This window comes from Colletotrichum truncatum (genome assembly GCF_014235925.2).
Source record: "Colletotrichum truncatum strain CMES1059 chromosome Unknown Contig_0012, whole genome shotgun sequence".
Lineage (NCBI taxonomy): Eukaryota > Fungi > Ascomycota > Sordariomycetes > Glomerellales > Glomerellaceae > Colletotrichum > Colletotrichum truncatum.
Genome location: NW_027222409.1, coordinates 223,513 through 242,728, shown reverse-complemented (window position 1 = coordinate 242,728; position 19,216 = coordinate 223,513). Strand labels below are relative to the sequence as shown.

General features: G+C 47.3%; 8 protein-coding genes across 8 annotated transcripts; 4 read left to right on the top strand and 4 right to left on the bottom strand.

The window, feature by feature from the left end:
- Window positions 1-1,224: 1,224 nt before the first annotated feature.
- CTRU02_214887 (DltD domain-containing protein) lies at window positions 1,225-2,257 on the top strand (the record flags this gene model as incomplete). Its single annotated transcript, XM_036726600.1, has 3 exons — window positions 1,225-1,335; window positions 1,400-1,556; window positions 1,629-2,257. 3 exons carry the CDS (start codon window positions 1,225-1,227, stop codon window positions 2,255-2,257), a joined length of 897 nt encoding a protein of 298 aa, XP_036581787.1.
- Window positions 2,258-3,207: 950 nt separating this feature from the next.
- CTRU02_214886 (toxin biosynthesis) lies at window positions 3,208-4,065 on the top strand (the record flags this gene model as incomplete). The annotated part of the gene is made up of 3 exons (XM_036726601.1): window positions 3,208-3,666; window positions 3,708-3,823; window positions 3,894-4,065. The coding sequence occupies 3 exons, from the start codon at window positions 3,208-3,210 to the stop codon at window positions 4,063-4,065; spliced, it is 747 nt and encodes a 248-aa protein (XP_036581788.1).
- Window positions 4,066-4,675: 610 nt separating this feature from the next.
- CTRU02_214885 (FAD binding domain protein) lies at window positions 4,676-6,489 on the bottom strand (the record flags this gene model as incomplete). Its single annotated transcript, XM_036726602.1, has 2 exons — window positions 4,676-6,137; window positions 6,209-6,489. 2 exons carry the CDS (start codon window positions 6,487-6,489, stop codon window positions 4,676-4,678), a joined length of 1,743 nt encoding a protein of 580 aa, XP_036581789.1.
- A 1,241-nt stretch (window positions 6,490-7,730) lies between these two features.
- CTRU02_214884 (cytochrome p450) lies at window positions 7,731-9,574 on the top strand (the record flags this gene model as incomplete). Its single annotated transcript, XM_070206329.1, has 6 exons — window positions 7,731-7,833; window positions 7,898-7,984; window positions 8,043-8,165; window positions 8,235-8,653; window positions 8,718-9,304; window positions 9,376-9,574. 6 exons carry the CDS (start codon window positions 7,731-7,733, stop codon window positions 9,572-9,574), a joined length of 1,518 nt encoding a protein of 505 aa, XP_070059972.1.
- Window positions 9,575-10,953: 1,379 nt separating this feature from the next.
- CTRU02_214883 (O-methyltransferase MdmC) lies at window positions 10,954-11,746 on the top strand (the record flags this gene model as incomplete). Its single annotated transcript, XM_036726604.1, has 2 exons — window positions 10,954-11,473; window positions 11,535-11,746. The coding sequence occupies 2 exons, from the start codon at window positions 10,954-10,956 to the stop codon at window positions 11,744-11,746; spliced, it is 732 nt and encodes a 243-aa protein (XP_036581791.1).
- Window positions 11,747-13,327: 1,581 nt separating this feature from the next.
- On the bottom strand, window positions 13,328-14,485 carry CTRU02_214882 (transposase; the record flags this gene model as incomplete). Its single annotated transcript, XM_036726605.2, has 1 exon — window positions 13,328-14,485. The coding sequence occupies one exon, from the start codon at window positions 14,483-14,485 to the stop codon at window positions 13,328-13,330; it is 1,158 nt and encodes a 385-aa protein (XP_036581792.2).
- A 1,344-nt stretch (window positions 14,486-15,829) lies between these two features.
- Window positions 15,830-16,164, bottom strand: CTRU02_214881 (uncharacterized protein; the record flags this gene model as incomplete). Its single annotated transcript, XM_036726606.1, has 2 exons — window positions 15,830-16,049; window positions 16,103-16,164. 2 exons carry the CDS (start codon window positions 16,162-16,164, stop codon window positions 15,830-15,832), a joined length of 282 nt encoding a protein of 93 aa, XP_036581793.1.
- Window positions 16,165-18,148: 1,984 nt separating this feature from the next.
- On the bottom strand, window positions 18,149-19,143 carry CTRU02_214880 (uncharacterized protein; the record flags this gene model as incomplete). The annotated part of the gene is made up of 2 exons (XM_036726607.1): window positions 18,149-19,049; window positions 19,118-19,143. 2 exons carry the CDS (start codon window positions 19,141-19,143, stop codon window positions 18,149-18,151), a joined length of 927 nt encoding a protein of 308 aa, XP_036581794.1.
- Between the last annotated feature and the right edge of the window lie 73 nt (window positions 19,144-19,216).

Below are 19,216 nucleotides of genomic sequence, written 5' to 3'. Positions count from 1 at the left end.
TGTGTTAGCCAGCTCATGCTCGGTTGAATCTGACCCGCGATGCAATGTCAACACCAATGCCTCATCTGCAATCACAAACTCATTCAAGGGTCCAGTTGCCCCTCGTTATGGATACAACACTTTGCGTCAGGATCTATGCATGCCTGTGTGACATGATTCTCAGGGTCATACAAACCTATGATTCTTCAACCCCTGAACGTCATCAAATCTCAGGTATGTCGCCTTACTTGCATGAGATACATCACATCAGAGTCACATCGGCAATCGCGGATTCTGGAATACACGTAGATAAGAAGTTAGATACGAGTCATAATCCTCTACAAGCCAATGTGTGCATCCAACCTTTCAGTCTCAGATAGCCTATTGCGAATGTCGCAAATTCAGCCCCAAATCGCGCGGGATCCGCTGTTGTGGTCCTGATAATGCATAGTTACATGCCCGATCTAGACATGTTTTCTTTTGCACCCCTATCTGCAACACAACGTCTCCAAATCCCAAGTCGGCGATGAATCTGCTGCAGAGTAAGCCGTTACACTGCATTCTGCAATCCTCCGGCTTCTCGATGCAAACTACAACTTGATAATGATATATGCCTTGTGCAAGACTTTGAGGGACTTTCGTACCCTGGATAATGGATCACAGAGATCCTTCATTGAAAGGGAGATACAAAAACACTAATCATGCATAGCGGGGTTCCGGGAGGGATCCGGGCCGCCCTCGGGTAATGTTATCTACCCGCCGACAGCGCATTGCGGGTCTAGAATTGCGTGAGATACTCCTGCACAATCGATGCAGTCAGCCCGACAGGCTGCATGTCACCTTTCTTCATCCCAAACATGAATGATTGGCTCGGCTATGTTACCATCGGGTGACAACCTGGGCGAGAAAGTATTGGGGTACCTTTTCAAATCGTTTTCGGATCCGTCAGACACTCTGTTAGACAATTACCATGTACAATTTACTGGCGTGGCTGGTTGCCCGATAACTTCGCTGCAAGGCTAACAAGAAGGCCTTCTCATAAGACGATTTACTTCTTCAATAAAAAGTCTCTTGATGCGTAGTACATGCGTGGCCATAGTCGTTGCCTTCCAAGTTGCTGTTATCGTATTGATTCCTCTTCTGTTAGCAGCCTCTCCGTCACTGCTTATACCTCTCTGCCATAAGACTTTCAATTCACTTAATACGACATACTCAAGAACTACACGCACATTCTCATTTGAAAAAATGACTGTCAGCGGCGAAAAACTAGAGTTCAAAACAATAGACGGAATTGTCCTACGTGGAGTCCTATATGCGGCCGATAAGCAAGCACCAGCAATCATCATGACACACGGGGTTGGTAGCAAAAGCATTCCACACCTGTTGGCCATTACTCAAGAAACTCACAAATCTATTTCAGTTCAACTGTGTCAAGGAAATGCTCTTGCCAGAACTGGCAGAGTGGTTCCAGCATTTGGGCTTCAACGCCCTGATTTATGATCCAAGGAGCATTGGCGATAGCGATGGGCTTCCCAGAAACCAAATTAGCCCCCTGCAGCAGGCTGAAGATCTTTCAGGTAAGTGGGCAATCCCAATTTCCTGGGCCGTGGCCTCGGCATAAAGACACCCACTGATGCTCGTCTTTCTAGATGTTGTAACGCACGTTGCAGCCCTACCGAATGTGGATTCCCGCCGCATAATTCTTTGGGGCATGTCTTTTGGTGCCACAGTAAGCGCATGCGCGGCTGCGGTTGACCGTCGTGTCAAGGCAGTTGTCATGGTTTGTCCAATCTTCAGTTTTTTCCAACCTGACAAGCGGGAGAAAGCCTTTGTGCAGCTCATCAGGGACCGGCAGTCCCAGCTCCGTGGAAATGAGCCTTTCACACTCCCACCATTCAACAGCAAAGGCGAAAACCCAATTGGTATGGCAGGCTCTGGAGGTCCAGGCGGAATTGAGGCGTATACTTTTATGAACGCTGTCATTGATCGCGGGGCGCCCAACTTCCGCGATCGTATTACACTACAAACGTACCATAAGTTGGCGCTTTTCCGTCCCAAAGAACTTCTTCATCTTGTTAAAGCTCCAGTTCAAATGATCATCCCGGAGCTAGATGACATTTCTCCAGCTGCAGAGCAGGAAGAGGCCTTCGGGCGGTTTGGAGAACCTAAAAGTCTGTATTTAGCCAAGGGTAAAGGACATTTGACGGTGCTAAGTGGGCAAGGGTCAAAGGAAATCTGGCAGGCAATGATAGATTTCATTCGCGCATCTATCGAGTAGGCGTATGGCAAGAGGCCTGTGATAGAATTGTTTATTTTGCTGAATAGACATATCATGCCCGCTCTAAAGCACAATGAAGGTCACAATTTTGTATACAGATAGAATGAAACTATATTGGCTGTCCAATTATCTCTTCCCCTTGACCATGTAACCTGCTGTCGGAACCTCACAACAGAGCAGAAACGTAGGCTGTATGACCGCCAAAAATTCCAATTCAGTGGTTTGTTTTGTCAATACTGTAGTTCAGTGCCCTTTGGAACAACATACTTGCACAAATAATGCAGCCAAGTTTGTATCAATCACGCGCGATGAATGCCCCCACGTCATGGATCGAGCTCCCCACTGAGGCGGAGCCCCCACGCTATATATGCAGGGTCAGCACCTAATCCCGGACTAGAAAGCTTATCTGGGGCCGGTATGCACAATGCTGACCGCGCATGACCTTAATTACCTTGCATTAGGCGTGGTCCCTTACAGACGAACACCTTCTACCTTGGTGTAAGGTTCGGTTGTGGGTATGCTTACCGAACGGTTGTGGGATCCGTGAAACGGTTCCTTTCCTCGAGCCTTGGGTATCCTGGAAGTCAGCAAAGCAGAACTTGCTCGATTAACGTGCAATACTGTTCGGAAACGGGCGAATGATGAGAGCACCCCATGTTGGCCCACCCTAGACGGCGTGTTACCAACAGTTGGTTGGTTTCAGTGTCCTGCCTGGTCAGCATTGATTACGGCTCATGTGGCCTGCTAATTTGTCAGCCTTGACATGATTACGGTACATACGGGACTTTGGAAGTTTAAGAATGGCTGAAGAAATCGAAAGTTGATATCCAAGGCTACTTGATCCGTATCAGACTCAGTTTCTTGAATATACAACCACGAATAGTTCCCCTGCATATCTAGCCTATCACACCATCCACCCCGCAGAAAAAGCCTCCGAAGAAGACGACAACATGGCCTCGACTATCGTGCTCGTAACTGGAGCTAACAGAGGCATCGGCAAAGGTCTTCTTCAGCGATACTTGGCCAAGCCAAACCATACCGTCATCGGCACAGTCCGCGACCCGAACCATGAATCGTCAAAGAAACTGTCCGAACTTCCCAAAGGCGAGGGTTCTTCTCTCATTATTGTGAAGTTTGATGTTACCAGCAAAACCGAGGGCGTCGAAGCCGTGAAGCAACTGGAAGCTCAAGGCGTTGATCGATTGGACGTAGTGATTGCCAACGCAGGCGTTTGTTTCGCGTGGCCCAAGGTCTCCGACATCACCGTTGAAGAGATAGAAGGACACTACGTGCCCAACGTTCATGGCCTTATCTTCACCTACCAGGCTACCCTTCCCCTGTTGAAGAAGTCGAAGAACGGAAAGTGGATTACCATCGGATCCTGCTCCGCATGGCTCACGGTATTTCATGCATTTCCGCACCTCGCCTTGCTGCCGCGCTAACCCTCTAGAACCAACTTGACATGCCTAATGCGGCTTACGGCACTTCCAAAGTGGTTGCACACTGGCTTACCAAGGCCATCCATCGCGAAGAACCGGAACTCGTCGCGTTCCCTATCGACCCTGGGTAAGAGCTTTGCCAATTACTTATGCGGACATGAGTGTCAGGGATAGATAAGAACTAACTATTGCTATAGCTGGGTTCAGACTGATCTTGGAAACAACGGTGCTCACTATTTCGGGCACGAGCAAGCCCCTCTATCGGTTGATGACGTTACTGAGGGAATCATCAAGGTTGTCGAGGCCGCAACTCGGGAGAGCCATGGTGGAAAGCTGATTCAGTGGGATGGTGCTGTGTTGCCTTGGTAATGTGTAGATGTGGGTTCCGATTTACTCACAAAGCATTCAGAAGTATACCAAGTACGAAGCAATATAGGTTTTAGTGCCACGCGAAAATAGGCCTTCCTGTTCATTAGCTTTCGTCCACGGCCTGAAATCTTCAATATTAGTAGAACTTGTGACTTTGTTTTGAACCGTCAATTTTGCGTTCCGTTTAAAATTACTTGAACCAGTTTTCAAATGTGAAGGGTCGCGCATTATGGATTGTTGCTATTCCTATACCGGCAAACTGAAGTGAGGTCAGATAGCCAAGGTCTACTGTTAATAAATGCAGATGTGGATGCCTTGTGGCAACATCATAAAGAGAATTGACCAGTACTACTACAGCACAGATGCGCGGTCAGTACTTCCAAACAGGGTCAAGTTAAGTCAAGCGGTATATACAAAGGCACACGTTTTAAAACCCAATGTTCTGCATATTACTTCTATTGACTAATAAACTTACAGCCACTCACGAAGCTACGCACTCTATTGCGACTTAAGTTTGATAAGTGTTGCTGATAGTAAAGGACGTTGCAGAATACTAATGCAAATGATCTCAATATCAACGAACAGGCGTGATTAGAGACATCCATCCCTACTACACCTTTTTACAGATGCGCCCGTCTGGGCCAACAATTACCTCGTCTGCGCCCACGGAGGTGTGTGCGTATAAGGTGAAACTAGGATCATACGTCCTCTTAACCTGCAGAAGCTTGTCGTAGTTCTCTCCGTAGTAATCCACCTTCCAGTCCACGTTGTCATATGTGCCTTCGTTCATGTATGACCCACCACCGGGCGTCAAGGGTTTAAGGCGATCTTGAAAACCGTTCACACGACTCTGAATGTCGTGAATCGTGGAGACGGACGAAGCGGGGTCAAAAATGACATCAATGTTGAGCCAGTAAAGAGAGTCCCGCCAAGCTGGGAGGACAGCGTTCGAACCCGGCTTGTTACCTGCCCGTGCGTGCGTAACATTGGCTGCAATGCCGTTAACGCGCACCGAAGGTAGCCCAGAATGAACAACATTACGAAGAACGGAAACCAGATTGGTGACGTTCTGTTCCACCGTGGAACGTTGAATGAGGCGGCCGCCAATAACATCGTTCGTTGTGTAAGGTCCATAAGGGGGAGAACCGGTGTAGTATTCGTAGTGTTCGTAGAAACTCGGTCGGTCACTGGTCTCATAGGTCGAGAGAACCACCTTGAGCCTATCAAGCTCCTTGAGGAAAGGAGCCAAAGCATCGGCCACAACGGAAGCATTGCCACCGGGCAGAGTCACAAACGCAATGTTGAAGGATGCATTGGTGAAGCCCCAGACAGTAGTGAAACCCGGTATCTTGTCAAGGGTCAGCAGATGGGTTTGCCACGCCTCGATTGCGGCCCAATATGAATCCTCATCCTGGTTGTCGAAGGTAAGCGAACCTCCTGCGACAGGCCCATCGACGTGGGCTTTCGTGGTCAAAGATAGTACAACTCCGTAGTTGCCTCCGCCCCCGCCGCTAAGCGCCCAGTAAAGGTCCGCATTCTGGGCACGCGAAGCCACCAGATGTCTTCCTTCGGTAGTGATGACTTCAAACTCAAGAGTGTTATCTGCCGCGAGACCGTATGTAGCTCCCAACGGACCATGACCAGCGCCCTGCACGTAACCGCCCGCCATTCCGACGGTGGGGCAGAAACCACCCACAACTCTCAGTCCATGGCTGGCAGCAGCGGCATATGCCTCAAAGAACTGGACACCCGCCGATACTTTGGCCGCAGGTCCCGTGTACGCGGCACTACTGTAGTTGAAAAAAGTGATGTTCTTGAGATTATGCGTCCACAGTGCAAGGGATCCCTGGCCGTTCGACCTTCCAATGTAGTCGTGGCCGGTGTTCTTGATGCTTAGTCGCACGTTCTTTCTCTTGGCAAACTTGATTCCGGCGATGACATCTGCCGCACTACTAACGTTAATGGCGTAAGATGCAATATTTCCCAGGTTGCACGTTGCGTTTGGCGCATCGTATGGGCTGCAGGTGTTATTCAGCCAGTATGGCGACATTACATTTACCGGGTCCGTGAAGCTGGACCTCGACTGTCAGTGAGGTGTTCGTCCGGGATCTGAACTGCAGGATACATCACATGGGTCACCTACTATGAGAGGGGCTCCGTCCATTTTTCCCTCACGTTTGTACAGGCAGCAGCGTCGTAATCGCTACCATGGCAGACATGTGCCAGAGGTCTTCCAGCTATGAGTCTGCCACCAATTGTGCGGTTTAACTTGTCCCATTCGCTTGGTCCCGGCCACTGGGAGTCTGCCGGTAGGTAACGGCACCCTGTTAATGCGGTGGATCCATTCAGAGGTGCACCAGCTGCCGATGGTAGATATGATAATGCCGCGGCTACGACTGAAACAGAGGCTGCATGAACATGCATGTTGAAAGAGGAATGTGTTCCAGTAAGCGGAGAGTTCTGAAATGGATAAAGAAACCAATGACTGTATCAAGAATGAGCCGAGAGGATGGTATAAACAAACATTGATATCGGAGCACAGAACAAGAGAACATGCATAGGGGCAAGTTTATTATGAACTCTGCAAGTCTCGGCAGAAAGCTTTAGCTATATTACTGAACTTTGACTAATTCGTACTATCGAATCATTGGCATCAGAAGAGGGTTCAGGAAGCCTGTTCCGCGCGGTACGGGTACTATGAGTCCAAGGGCTGAACGGCTGAGCGCCGGGTTGCCCGAAGGAAGCGATGCTGGCTTCTTCCAAGCCACGATAATCCTACTTAACTGGGGATTCATCCTCCGGCATAGATCTGAGTCAGTTTTATTTTAGCCGACAAGTGTCTTGGACTTCGGTCCCCTGGACGATTCGCGATGTTTACAGGGCTATCAACAGTCTCCCTGCTAGCTGACCCGTGGCCTGTGGGAATAGGACATTCAACCTAGAATGGTCCTTACCGGCATTTCTAAGTCTGAAAGGGGGTTAATTTATTTCATGATTACACTGCATGAGTTCGATGCAAGGTAAGCTATGTCCTCTAAACACGGACCACCCGAACCGTTGAAGTGGGACCCTTGCCGGGTAGCGGCCGGTGTTGACATGCATATATGGACCCCGGGGTTGGTGGTGGATACTGCTGACCATGCATTATAGCCCTGCATTTGCTAGATTAAACTCGGCCCGCCCCGTTTCTTTGCCGCCCGCAAAGAGTGCTTCAGTGTAATGCAGGAATCCTTAGTCGGCATGATAAGAGCCATGCTTCTAGGAATGTGATCCTCCGGATGCAGAGAGCTGATATGAAGAAGCAAAAACAGTGCAAAACGAGTGATTTTTAGATTTATTGTACGAATTGGGGGTGGTATTACGTGAGACTTTGATGTATAGATGGTTTTTCTGTAAGCGACGATGAGTATCATGGTGAAGATACAATAATGGTAGACGTCCGTAGGTTTGGTGCAGGGGCTCGCTGACATTTTCATTCGATAACGAATTACGACTCTCTGACCAAAGTGCGAAGGCAAAATGTCGTCGCGCGAAAGCTTCTTCCAACGGCCTTTGGTGGCTAACAGCTTGAATACTTGGAAAGAACAAGGACTATTCAGCCTGTTGACATTATATGTTGCTGTGATCATATCGCTTTCATACCTTACATCCCTTGTTGTATATCGATGTATGATTTAATCAACATTGCCTTTTTGAAAGAATTAGCTGATTTTAGTCCAATAGTGGTGTTTTCTCCTATATCACGAATCCCAGGACCAAAATTGGCGGGTAAGAGTTTGCATTTTTCCTGTCGTTCTAAGAATGTACTGAAATGAGGAATTCTACCCTCTAGCTGTCACCTATTGGTATGAAATTTACTATGATGTCTTCTTGGGTGGCCAATACTACCGAAAGATCGGCCAAATGCATGAAAAATACGGTTCGTTCCCCCTGCATCCCATCTGTTCGAAGCGTGGAGCACTAGATCGTTCATGCAGGCCCAATCGTTCGGATCAACCCCCATGAGGTCCACTTCAACGACCCGGAATTCATCGATTCCATTTTCCCGGGACCAGGGAGAAAGACCAACAAGTATTATTTCACAGGAAGACGAACCGGAAGTAAGAAAACCCTTGACCTGCAAACGAATTTGGAAGAAATTGGCTAAATCTTGGCAACTCTTGCATCAGCTGCGGAGTCGATTGTTGCTACAATTGACCATGATATTCATCGCAGACGACGGAATGCAATTAGCGGTTTCTTCTCCACTGCCAGCATTCGCCGCTTAGAGCCGATTATTCAGAATCACTTGACCAAGTTCCTTTCGAGATTGGAAGATGCAGGAAATACTGGCGAGATTTTACCCCTACACTACGTCTTCCGGGCTTTCACAAGCGACTTGATTACGGAATACGCCTTTGGCGACTCCTTCCACTTTCTCGACAAGAAGGATTTCGCCATGTCATACATGCTGTCCACGGACGTTTTCTTCATCCTCAATCATACCTTTTGTCACTTCCCTTGGGTGGGCACCCTGCTTGCCTTGGCGCCACCATGGGCCGTGAAGACCTTCATTCCCTCATTGACGGAAATGTGGGATAAGCAGATGGTACGTCATGAGCTTTGCAGAATTTATCATCATTGAATAAGTGAGTGTTTAAATATCTTTGTAGATGTGGATTGAAAAAGTCGAGGAAATTAGAAACTCCAAAAGCCCCGACAGTGTCAAGAATACCATCTTTGAAGGTATCTTGAACAGCAAGCTTCCCGAGGAGGAAAAGACTATTGCAAGGCTAGCGCACGAGGCTCAGCTAGTTGTATTTGCGGGTGAGGGAACCACCGCATACACCTTGCAAGCCGCCATCTACCAACTTCTTTCAGAGCCTTCCATCTTCGAAAAGGTGAAGGAGGAGGTTACAGCTGCCCTTCCTCATGCGGATGAGGTGCCGTCTTTCTCCCAAGTGGAGAAACTGCCATATCTAAGCGCTTTCATCCAAGAGACAGTTCGTGTTTACCCTGGTGTTGTCTCCCGTCTACCTCGGGTCTCGCCGGATGTGCCAATTGTCTACCAAGACAAGCGTAGGGGCACGGAATACGTAATCCCCCCAGGCACATCAACCAACATGACCACTCAGATAGCGCACATGAACCCGGACGCTTTTGAAGAGCCCTACGAGTTCCGTCCGCAAAGGTGGATCGATAACCCCAGGCTTGATAAAGCATTTATCGGATTTGCCAGAGGAACCAGAAACTGCATTGGGTACGCTATCATAAGCTTTTGTTACGGCTTTACTCTTTACGTTCATTTACAGCAACTGACGTGTTTGATAGAATGAATTTTGCACGCCAAGAAATGTCCATGGTACTTGCTTCCATTGTCCGCAAATATGACATTTACCGTGGACAAGAGGGTCCTACTTTGGAGTTGTACGAAACAACTAGAGAGAGAGACATCGACATCAACCAGGATTACATTATTCCATTCCCATCCAAGGGTAGCCATGGCTTACGTGTTAGAGTGCGGAACTAAGCCAGGTATGTCGGCGGCGATCAAGTGAACGAGGGACCCGTACGTATGAAACAGAGTAATTGAAGAAATGTATAAACACCACATTGGTTTGGATATCAGTGAAATACACCTTTCGCCAGGAAATATTCGTATCTGTCGCGCCAATCGTCGGTCTAGGCTTTTGAGAATCATTTAAGTGTTTTAAGACTCAGCCATTGACGTACTTTCTGGTCATTCGGCGTTTTTGGGTTATCATGGTCAGCGGGCTCTTGTTCAGTTCTGTAAGTGCACAATTATGATAACGCCTTCGGTCTCCTGGAAGCTATGAAGCACTTGATGTAGTAGCATGTTCTGGTAGAACCGGTTATATTTTAAGGGGACCACCCCACGGAGCCGAAGACAAAAGTACGGAGCGGTCCCACCCTCCGCATTAGTGGGTTGGCCACGCCGGATTCCATTGTATGTGTTATCTTATCTACATCTTATCTTATCTAGGTTCTCATCGGGCGACGCACGACTGAGAGGCTTTCCCTTTCAGTAATGCGGGGTAATTAGGTGCTGGATTTATGTGGCGGGGATGATCATGTACTCCGTACTAGAGCCAGAATTCTGTATCCAGTCCCATTTGACTGCATGTACATACCCGTAGGGAGACCTAGCAAAGGTACTTAGAGGCTGGTTAAGACTTTTCCTAGCTAACCAAGTACTTGAATTGTAAGGTACTTATTCAATCTATGGATTCTAACATTGAGAGAGGTACTAGCAATTATCCAAGCTATTAAAACGCAGCCTGTGAAACAAAGGCATTGATGACGTACATTTATGTGTTCCTAACATGATGGGGACGAGAGCGGGTGTAGATAAGGGACTGACTACCTGTATACCTACTAGTATTAGGTACTGATCGCAAAGAGTTGCCCTCTGAGAGCACATTAGTGGGGCACCAAGCCGGCAGGGCCACAATTTACCTCATTTAGACAAGTCGAGGAGTAACGCTTGGACGTCATCAGCATTCTCGCCAATCCAAAGCTCACACACAATTGGCCTGCCCTTTTGTAATGTTTTTTGAGGTCGTACAATAGCCAATTAAACACCGAAACTACAACTTATTTTCAGTCGAATCGCGAGAATCATGTTGTTTGGTAGTAAGAGAAATATGGGTCTGTCAATGGGCTGGTTTAAACCTGTTCGTAGGGCGTAGTCGATGGGATACGATAGCCTCGCACATAAAAAGCCAGAAAACTGAGGACCACCCACCAACACAACGTCCAAGACATGCTGAGACATTACCTAGGCAGTGCTGCCACGAAACAACCCACAAAAAGCTCAAAAATAAGAAGATCCTCTAACCTCTCACTTACTGCTCATTCTTTCGAGTTCGAGTTCCCCAGACCTGCACCATGCCCGCTCTTCCAAAAATCAGTGCCCCGCAGCACATTCTCCAGCTTCTGTCTGAGCTTCATCGGAAGTCCCTGGACCAGGAAGCTGCCCTATCAGCCACCGGGAAGGTTTTCTCTGCCCAGCTAAAAGGCGATCTAGAAGACCAGCACCGAGATGAGAACCCCGACGACAAATTCGACAAGCTCATGCTTGATAAATTCATCGCCCTGGATGAAGACAAATGCCAGTTCACCTATCAGCTCATCAACGCCATGGGTGCGACCAATGTTGTTGAAGCGGGAACTAGCTTCGGAGTCAGCACTATTTACCTTGCTCTAGCCGTTGGTAAAACAAAGGCCGCCACTGGCAAGACTGGGACAGTCATAGCCACCGAGAAGGAGGCGCAAAAGGCAAATGTTGCGCGGAAGTACTGGGCACAGTGTGGTGCAGTGGTTGAGCAGCAGATTGACCTGAGAGTGGGCGACCTCCTCGAAACTCTGAAGGAAGGGTTACCACAGATTGATCTTCTTCTCCTTGATAGTGAGTCTTGCTTCGACACTTCTTCATGGAGAGTATTTGTACTAAAACCAACCGCGAACAGTCTGGTCAGCCCTTGCTCTTCCGACACTCAAAACCGTCCTTCCTCGTCTTCGGCACGGTGCGGTTGTGCTCACAGACAACACGATATCGGGCGCTGAGGGTTACAAGGACCTTTTGGCGTTTCTACGAACACCGGAAAATGGCTTTCAAAACATGACTCTTCCCTTCACCAATGGGTTTGAGATGAGTGTATATCTACCAGGGACAGATTAGCTGCAGGTTGGATGAGATTGGATAGGTATGTTAGTATAATGCTAACATGATTGTATTAAGAGACACTCGATTCAAAAATCAGCTCTCCTTCTTTGCATAAAATGGATAAGCGATGCAAAAAGTCAAGTCACAAGATCTCGAACTTGGCGATGATTTGTTGAAAGGTGTGGGGCAATTTTGTCCGATCTTGACGGCTACGCCCGCCGTTTGTAGGGTTGGCCCTGTATCCGTAAATGAATCCTCTAACCAGCTTTCATGTGGCAAATGTGCGGGGGATTGACTGTGTGCACCATCATTTGCCTCGCGCTATTGGATTAGCCCTCCAACTCGTTGGCGATTGGTTTTTCCAAAGATGTCTGGCCCAACTTGGAGAAGCATAGAGGTAATACTTTGGTTAACAATGACACCTCGTGAAGAACGTCGAGGACCACCATTTCCAACTCCAATTTTTGATGAGTTAGATGAGAGGAGTAAACCCTTCCCGCAAAAAAAGAGAGAGGCAGATGTTGTCGGAGCAACTCTATTGTTGAGAGGCGGCAAACAATTTTCCCGCGCCGTCGCGTCTTAACTCAATCGGACAATTACAAACCTATAAAAAGAAAGTGTCCGAAGCGGACTCCGTTGTGGAGGTGAAAGTCACCAAACACTCCAAATGGCATGCCAAGCAAAGAACCCTTGCTGTAGGAGACATTTTAATCAAACACTAATCATGCAGCCAGACAGAATGTTGATTATCATTATCGCATTTTTGATTTACTACGTACTACACGGCCTGCGATATTCTCTTAGTGCGGGCGTGTACTAGGATGACCTTTTTCAGGACAATGGTACTTGAAGAAGAAGGAAGGCCTTTTGCTGCCGGAGCAGTTCCAGCTGTGAACGATCATATGGATTCCATATCGGCGTTTTTGATGAAAATATCATTATTATTAGTAGCATGTATTAAAATGCGCCAAGTCTTTGATTGAGATATAGCTTAGCTGCATTCCCTCCAAACCTGCAGCTCTTTTAAATCCTTTGAGAAGAAACCTTGGGTATTCTTAGTCATCTCAAGGTTTTCTGCTTGACATTGCAGCGGGGATTTCACTCGTCCAGTCTATGACAATTACACAAACCTACGTGGTTTGCCAAGCGGAAGGGCTTGGCTATTGGAATTGTTTGCGCCGATTCTGGCGTCGGCGACGGCCACCGCGGCATGCATCCCGTCAACTGTCGGATGTACCGGATGAACTATCCGGGACAGCATACACTTGCCACATACTAGCAATTATTGCAGAGAAACAAAGCTTCAGGAGAAGGCCAGGCTCAAGCCTCGATGCGCAAGTGTTCGAAGACTTCGTCGTCGCGATACCTAAGTACTACTTGTCCACACGGGAAACCCAATAGTCTCATCAAAAGTTGAAGGCACCTAGAGAGTTTCATTCCATGCGGCGTTGGACAAAGGGAGCCTCGGCCACCAGACCACTGCACTTGAAATAAACGAGGATCTAAGCACTAACGTCGCACACCCACTTCTCGCACACCCCCACATTTCGCACACCCATAAATTGGGTCATCATGAGGTATTCATCAACTTCATAACTATAAGTCTGATTCGTCTCCTGCAACTGTGATACTATCGCCAGTTTTAATAGGTAATTCAGGCTCGCTAGATTCATCTGAGCTATCCTCAATTTCGCCAGCCTCAATTTGGGCTTTGTGAATTGCCTCAATGTTGGCAAACTTCGAATTTGGGCTCATTTGGACCTTACGCCGCTTCCGTACCATTCCAGCCTCAACTTCTGCTTCCAACATTGCAATCTTCTTCTCTGCTGTAGCCAATTGATAGTCCTTTTCATCAAATCCCTTTTGAACCTTCCGAAACAACAGTCGCTGCGTTTGCTGATCTTTATCCAACTTGCTGAATAAGCTAAGTTGATCATATAGATCAACTGTCTTCTTGGGCGTTGACCAGGCTACTATGGATGTAGCAGATGCCCAGTTTTCGTCTTTTCCACCATCAGAGGCCCTCATAGGCGTAGAATAGCCTGGCTTTGAGGGCTTGGAAGCATTCTCAAGCAGTAGAGGGCTCATGAGCGGTCGAGCTATCGAAATGGGCCATAGTCCTGTTGCTTTCCAGCCGCTTCTGATATTCTTGCTTGAAAATGCCATCTGGCGTGCTTTTCCATAGCAGGTAAGAAAGTTCCGTTTGCCTACAACTGTAGAATCGTTGTGTTGAATGAGGTATCCAAGCTCTTTTCGATAGGTCGCCTTGAGAGGCCCAAAGACTGCTTGGTCTAGAGGTTGGAGAACGTGGGATGTATGTGGCGGTAGGAAAAGGAGATATATCTTGTGTTTATAACAGAGATACATAAATTCTGTTGTTTCATGACTGCCATGACCGTCTAGGATCAATAGTCTCTGCTCAGAGGGATGATCAGGCTTATTCAGAGGGATAAAGATGTTCTCAAGCCATTCCACAGCTGTAGAGTCTGAAGTCCAGCCATTCTCAGTTGCTGTGAACTTCCAACCACTGTAAATATCACGTTTATGGATATCAAGAGGAAACCATTGTTGTTGAACCGATTTCCCTCGATAAATAACAAGTGGAGGAAGCGCCTGACCAGTTGCAGAGACACACTCAAGCATAGTTGTCCAAGCCCGAGACCCAGGCTGTTTTTTTCGCATTGATGAGCTTTCTGATGATCCCAGTACTAAGCCATTTGATCCTCTGCCTTCTAGGATACCAGTTTCATCCATGTTATAGCGATGATGTGGTTTGATCGCCTTGATCTCTGGAAGGGCGAGTTGTTGAAACCATTGCCTGATTACATTAGTTGAGGCCCCATTGACACGCTTAGAATCGATGGCTCTAGCTCTATGAACCTTGATTGATGGATTTCTCTTAATAAAGAACTGAATCCAGTTTCTCCCAAGTGGCTGGGTAGTGCCTCTGATGTCTAGGATTCGCTGGGCAAATTCCTTGAGTTGTTGATGTGTTGGCGGCAGCCCTAACGCCGCCTGGATACGCACCCATTCAGCTAAGTGACTTTCCTGTGCTGGAGATAGCTTCTGGAAGCTAGAGAAAGCTACATTTCTTGCCTGTGAACCCTTTAATCGAGACTGGAGGGTTGATGGTGGAATTCCAGCATCATGAGCTGCCTTTCGGACACTCTGCCCACTTGCAACTGCATTGAGAGCTTGATTGACTTCTGTTTCCGTATACTGGCCCATTAAGCGTATAAGAGTAACTATTCAAAGAATTATAATAATCGCTGTAAAAGTGGTGAAGATATTAAAGAATGTTGAAGAGGGTAAAATGTTACGGCCAGCTAACTGACAGTGGGTTTGTGTTAACAGTAAGCCAGGGATTGACAACAGTAACAGTCGTTCTGGGGTCTGGTCGATTGAATCGTAGATCTTCAAAGGTCTTGGTGATCAGTCAAGGCCTCAACAAGAGTCGTAGAGTAGTCGTCACTTAGGTATAGCTGAAAGTACCGGTTAGGGTAATCACAAAGTTGATTGCTGAAGAGCTATGGAAGTCTGTCCTCGAGCCCGGCTCGAGTCCATCCTATATACAAGTCCTGAACGGTCCTCCTTATCTTGGCTATGTTGGATATTTGACATATCCAACATATCCGGGAATCGGTTGGATATCTGACATATCCAACATATCCAGCCCGGGTTGTCCTTACCCCGCGTTATCCCCGAGGCCACGTGACTTGTCCATAGTTCTTCCGTTCCGAGGATCCCTGGTTACACCTGTCCGGCTGGGTTACATATGCCCTGCGTTAGCCGCCGGGATCCAGGCGGGGTCGTGTTGGCGACCATGTCCAACGGGTCGTAACATAAAATTCTACATGAGCGATTTATGGGTGTGCGAAATGTGGGGGTGTGCGAGAAGTGGGTGTGCGACGTTAGTACTGTCGTTACCGAAAGTGGATAATAGAGGGTGCCCCTGTTTACACATGTCTTTCACAGTTTTCAACGTTAAGAGGCTAGTTTCATGAATTTAAACTGACGAACTGGTCCTTTTACTATCTACTCGGTATGTACTGCATTCATTGCTCAAGATCTTTCATTGACAACGTCTTGCTGCTCAACCTAACAGCGGGTCTCCGATTTGACAACCTCAACATACGCCCTTCTTCCAGACGCTTGGTCAACTCGCTCTCCACATAGGCGACGGTATGCGCCAGCCTCCTCAAAAGATCGAACACAACATTGACCGGCGACGGGATTTCCACGAGCACCATTACATAGGGCTCGGTCTGTAATGTAGACAGTACCGAACGATGCGTCAAGCCGGCATGATACTAGATCGCTAGAGGCACCGAGTCAGCTTCAACGCCAAAACACTTGAGATGCAATTCTTACCCAAAGGTGCCCTGGGCCGCAACAGATGCGACGAAAGCAAGAATGATGGAAATGGTCTTCATGGTGTCGAATTGGTATGTTTATGAGGCTTGTGTATGCAAAGAGGTTTTTGTTGTTTGTATGAAATGTAAAGACCAAGAGACAAAAGATGAGACGTGTTGAGGCTTCTACCCTTTATATAGATCTAAGACTCTTAGCATGCTTGATACCATTGCGATTTAATAGAGTGATCTCTTGGCTCATATTTACTGTTCTTGGCTAAGTTGGTTGCTGAAATTGAATAGTAATTCTGGCGTAGCTTGGCAGTGGCTATGTTCAGACGAGTCGAGCATTAATTGCTTCCGCAGTTGTAGATCAACAACTGCTCCACAGTAACTTCGAGGCCGCCTCTCACGAGGTCATTTAAAAGCTTAATGTTTTACTTATTTAAAAGCCCTTTCCATACACAACCGCTCAAAGCATGTAGTGGCATTGTCTTGGTCTATATTATCTCCAACTGCGTATCGCAACGTAGTTTCATTTGAGCTCTGGCAAATAACTAGAAGTCGAATATGCTCTTTCGGAGGCATCAAGGCCACCTTTCAGCGCCAAAGCCTTCCTTGGGTAATTGGAGCAGTTAGCGTAACATTGGAGGCGGACATGCCTCTATCCCGCAAGATTCTCCACTTATTAAGATCGGGTTCGCGTGGAGTCAAGTCTGTTGAAGTGGCTTGGGAGTAAAGCAACTGGAATACAGAGATATAGAGAGCCATGCTTTTTGGGTTGAATTTAAAGTTTGTCTTTCATCTATTACAGTGCAGCAGACATTTTAATAGTATTTTTTTTTGTAAGAGTCTTTATTGAGGCAGTTCTGAATACTATATTGTGGGGATTAATTAAAATCATTGGGATAGCCCATCAAACCATTGAGAGCGCCAAGCATTCATTCAACGGTGCGCATACAAGTATTCTGGGCCAACTCGATGCAGGCATTGACAAGAAGAGCCCCGCACAAGCATTTGCAGTGTCCCTTTTGAATGAGACATCCAAGACAGCAGAATATTTAACCACCGTTTAAAACTGATTAAGGTCAAAGAGTAGTTTCTTGGATCAAACGCCACCGACACCTTTTGATCACCTTGTTAAACTCTGCACATATGTGAACTCTTCCAGCAGGCGCCGAAAGTAAATTCGGTTTCAAGCCCGAAGTCTAGCTTAGCCCCTTTGCCACAGGCTTTCATTGTGGAATCCTCTACACCATGTGCCCGGGAAGATCTGACCATGACAACTTGTAAGGAATCACACGATGCTGCCACTTGGCTCTCGCTGGAGTTTGGGTTGGCCTGTAACGTCCGAGCGTGGGTTTTTGTGAGAACGACTGCCGCAGAATCGATTGATGAACGATTCAAGCGCATGCCGCGTCGCATGTTGAGTGTCATTTCATCTGTGCTTTTCTCCCACATTTTTTTTCCCTGGTAGATCTCCATGCTGCAAACATCCCTAGCATCTCGCATTATTGTAAATGGTGCTGAATCTCCGGACCACTCGCTGAATCAACGATAGAGCTTGTCCGCTGAAGATATCACGATTTCGAATGTGCAACTCATTAACCAAAATTTAAAGAAGATCTAGAAGCACGAGCGTCTGTGTTTAGGTACTTCTAAAAATAGAACGTCAGTCAAAATGAAAAGCATTGAGAGGATATTATGGACGATGAATGGTTCGTTTGTTCAACATGCCCATTCAAGAGACAAATCACGCTTTTTAAATCGGCAGAACAATAAAGTATCATCAAAACCGTTTGCGTTGCCTGTTCAGATAGTCATCGTCCATGTGGATGTTGAGAGGGTGAAAAGGGTGAAAAGGGCGTTCAAAATGTCACTAAGCCAGGATGCATCTATAAATGCATCGTAAGAAAAAATAATCAAGCGGTTTTGAGGATAATGTGCTCAAGCCTATTTTAACTATGGAATTTGAAATTGGAACAAACGAGATTATAGACGGCGCGGTCGTGTGATCATGCATAAGCATAGGTACCAGAAACATTGTGAATAGATCCGTAGACGTTCAAAATACTATCCTGATTTTAAGTTTGTCATTCTCAACAATATCATCCTTCATTTCCGTAAGCTCTTCCATGTCCCAGGGGCAACTTACATACCTCCCACCGAGCCACTCCTTGCGGCCAGCAGCTAGCCATGCAATTGTGTCACCAGCAATATCGGGACTATGAGGAAGCATGTTCCGCGTTGCCTCGGGTAAACGCTCCGTGATCTTTGTCTTGATCGCGCCCGGGTTTACGCAAAAAGTCACAAGCCCCTCCGCGCCGTATTCCAACTGTAACGACTCAGTCCACCTCAACACCGCCAACTTCGAACTGCGATAGCTTGCGCTCCCGGGACGGGCACTGAGCGCGCCTGAAGAGGCTACGTTGATCATCGTGCAGAGACCATCGGCATTGGTGGTTCGTGTCGAAAGAAGCAAAGGGAGAAAAGCGCGTGCCATGTTGATGAGGCCGTGAACGTTGACCTCCCATGTATACCAAGCTACGTCCGGGTCCAACTCGAGGAGTGGTTTAACCGGTTCCATGTGAGCCGCATTGTTGACAACAACGTCTAAACGGTCGCCAAATGCCTTCGATATGACACTATGCAATGTCTGAACGCTGTCACGACTTGCAATATCAACAGTGCAGCTCAGCACGACAGGTTCGGGGCGATTTGCTTGTGTTGCAGCCGATTTCAGCTTTTCAACAAGATGACTGCTTACGCCATGAATATCAGCTACAGCTATCGCGGAAGCTCCCGCGCGGGCGAACGCTGTGGCTGTAGCATAACCAACCCCGTCTTCCCAAGCTGCCCCTGTGATGAGGACGCTTTTGCCGGTTAGGTCAAGCTTGAGAGGGGATATGTAATCATAGGTTGTGGAGTGATTTTTGGTGGTAAAGCTGCCGCCGGACTGCTGCATTCTAGTCGACATTGTCAAACAATTAGCTTACGTTTTGAAATAACCTTGTAGACTAGATGCGTGACGAACCTAGGTAAAAGGGTATTAGTAGTCATTTTGATGTGACGTAATTCCTAATTCGGTTATGTGGTGGCTATCCGACTTAACGGTTCTACCCGGAAAGCCGGT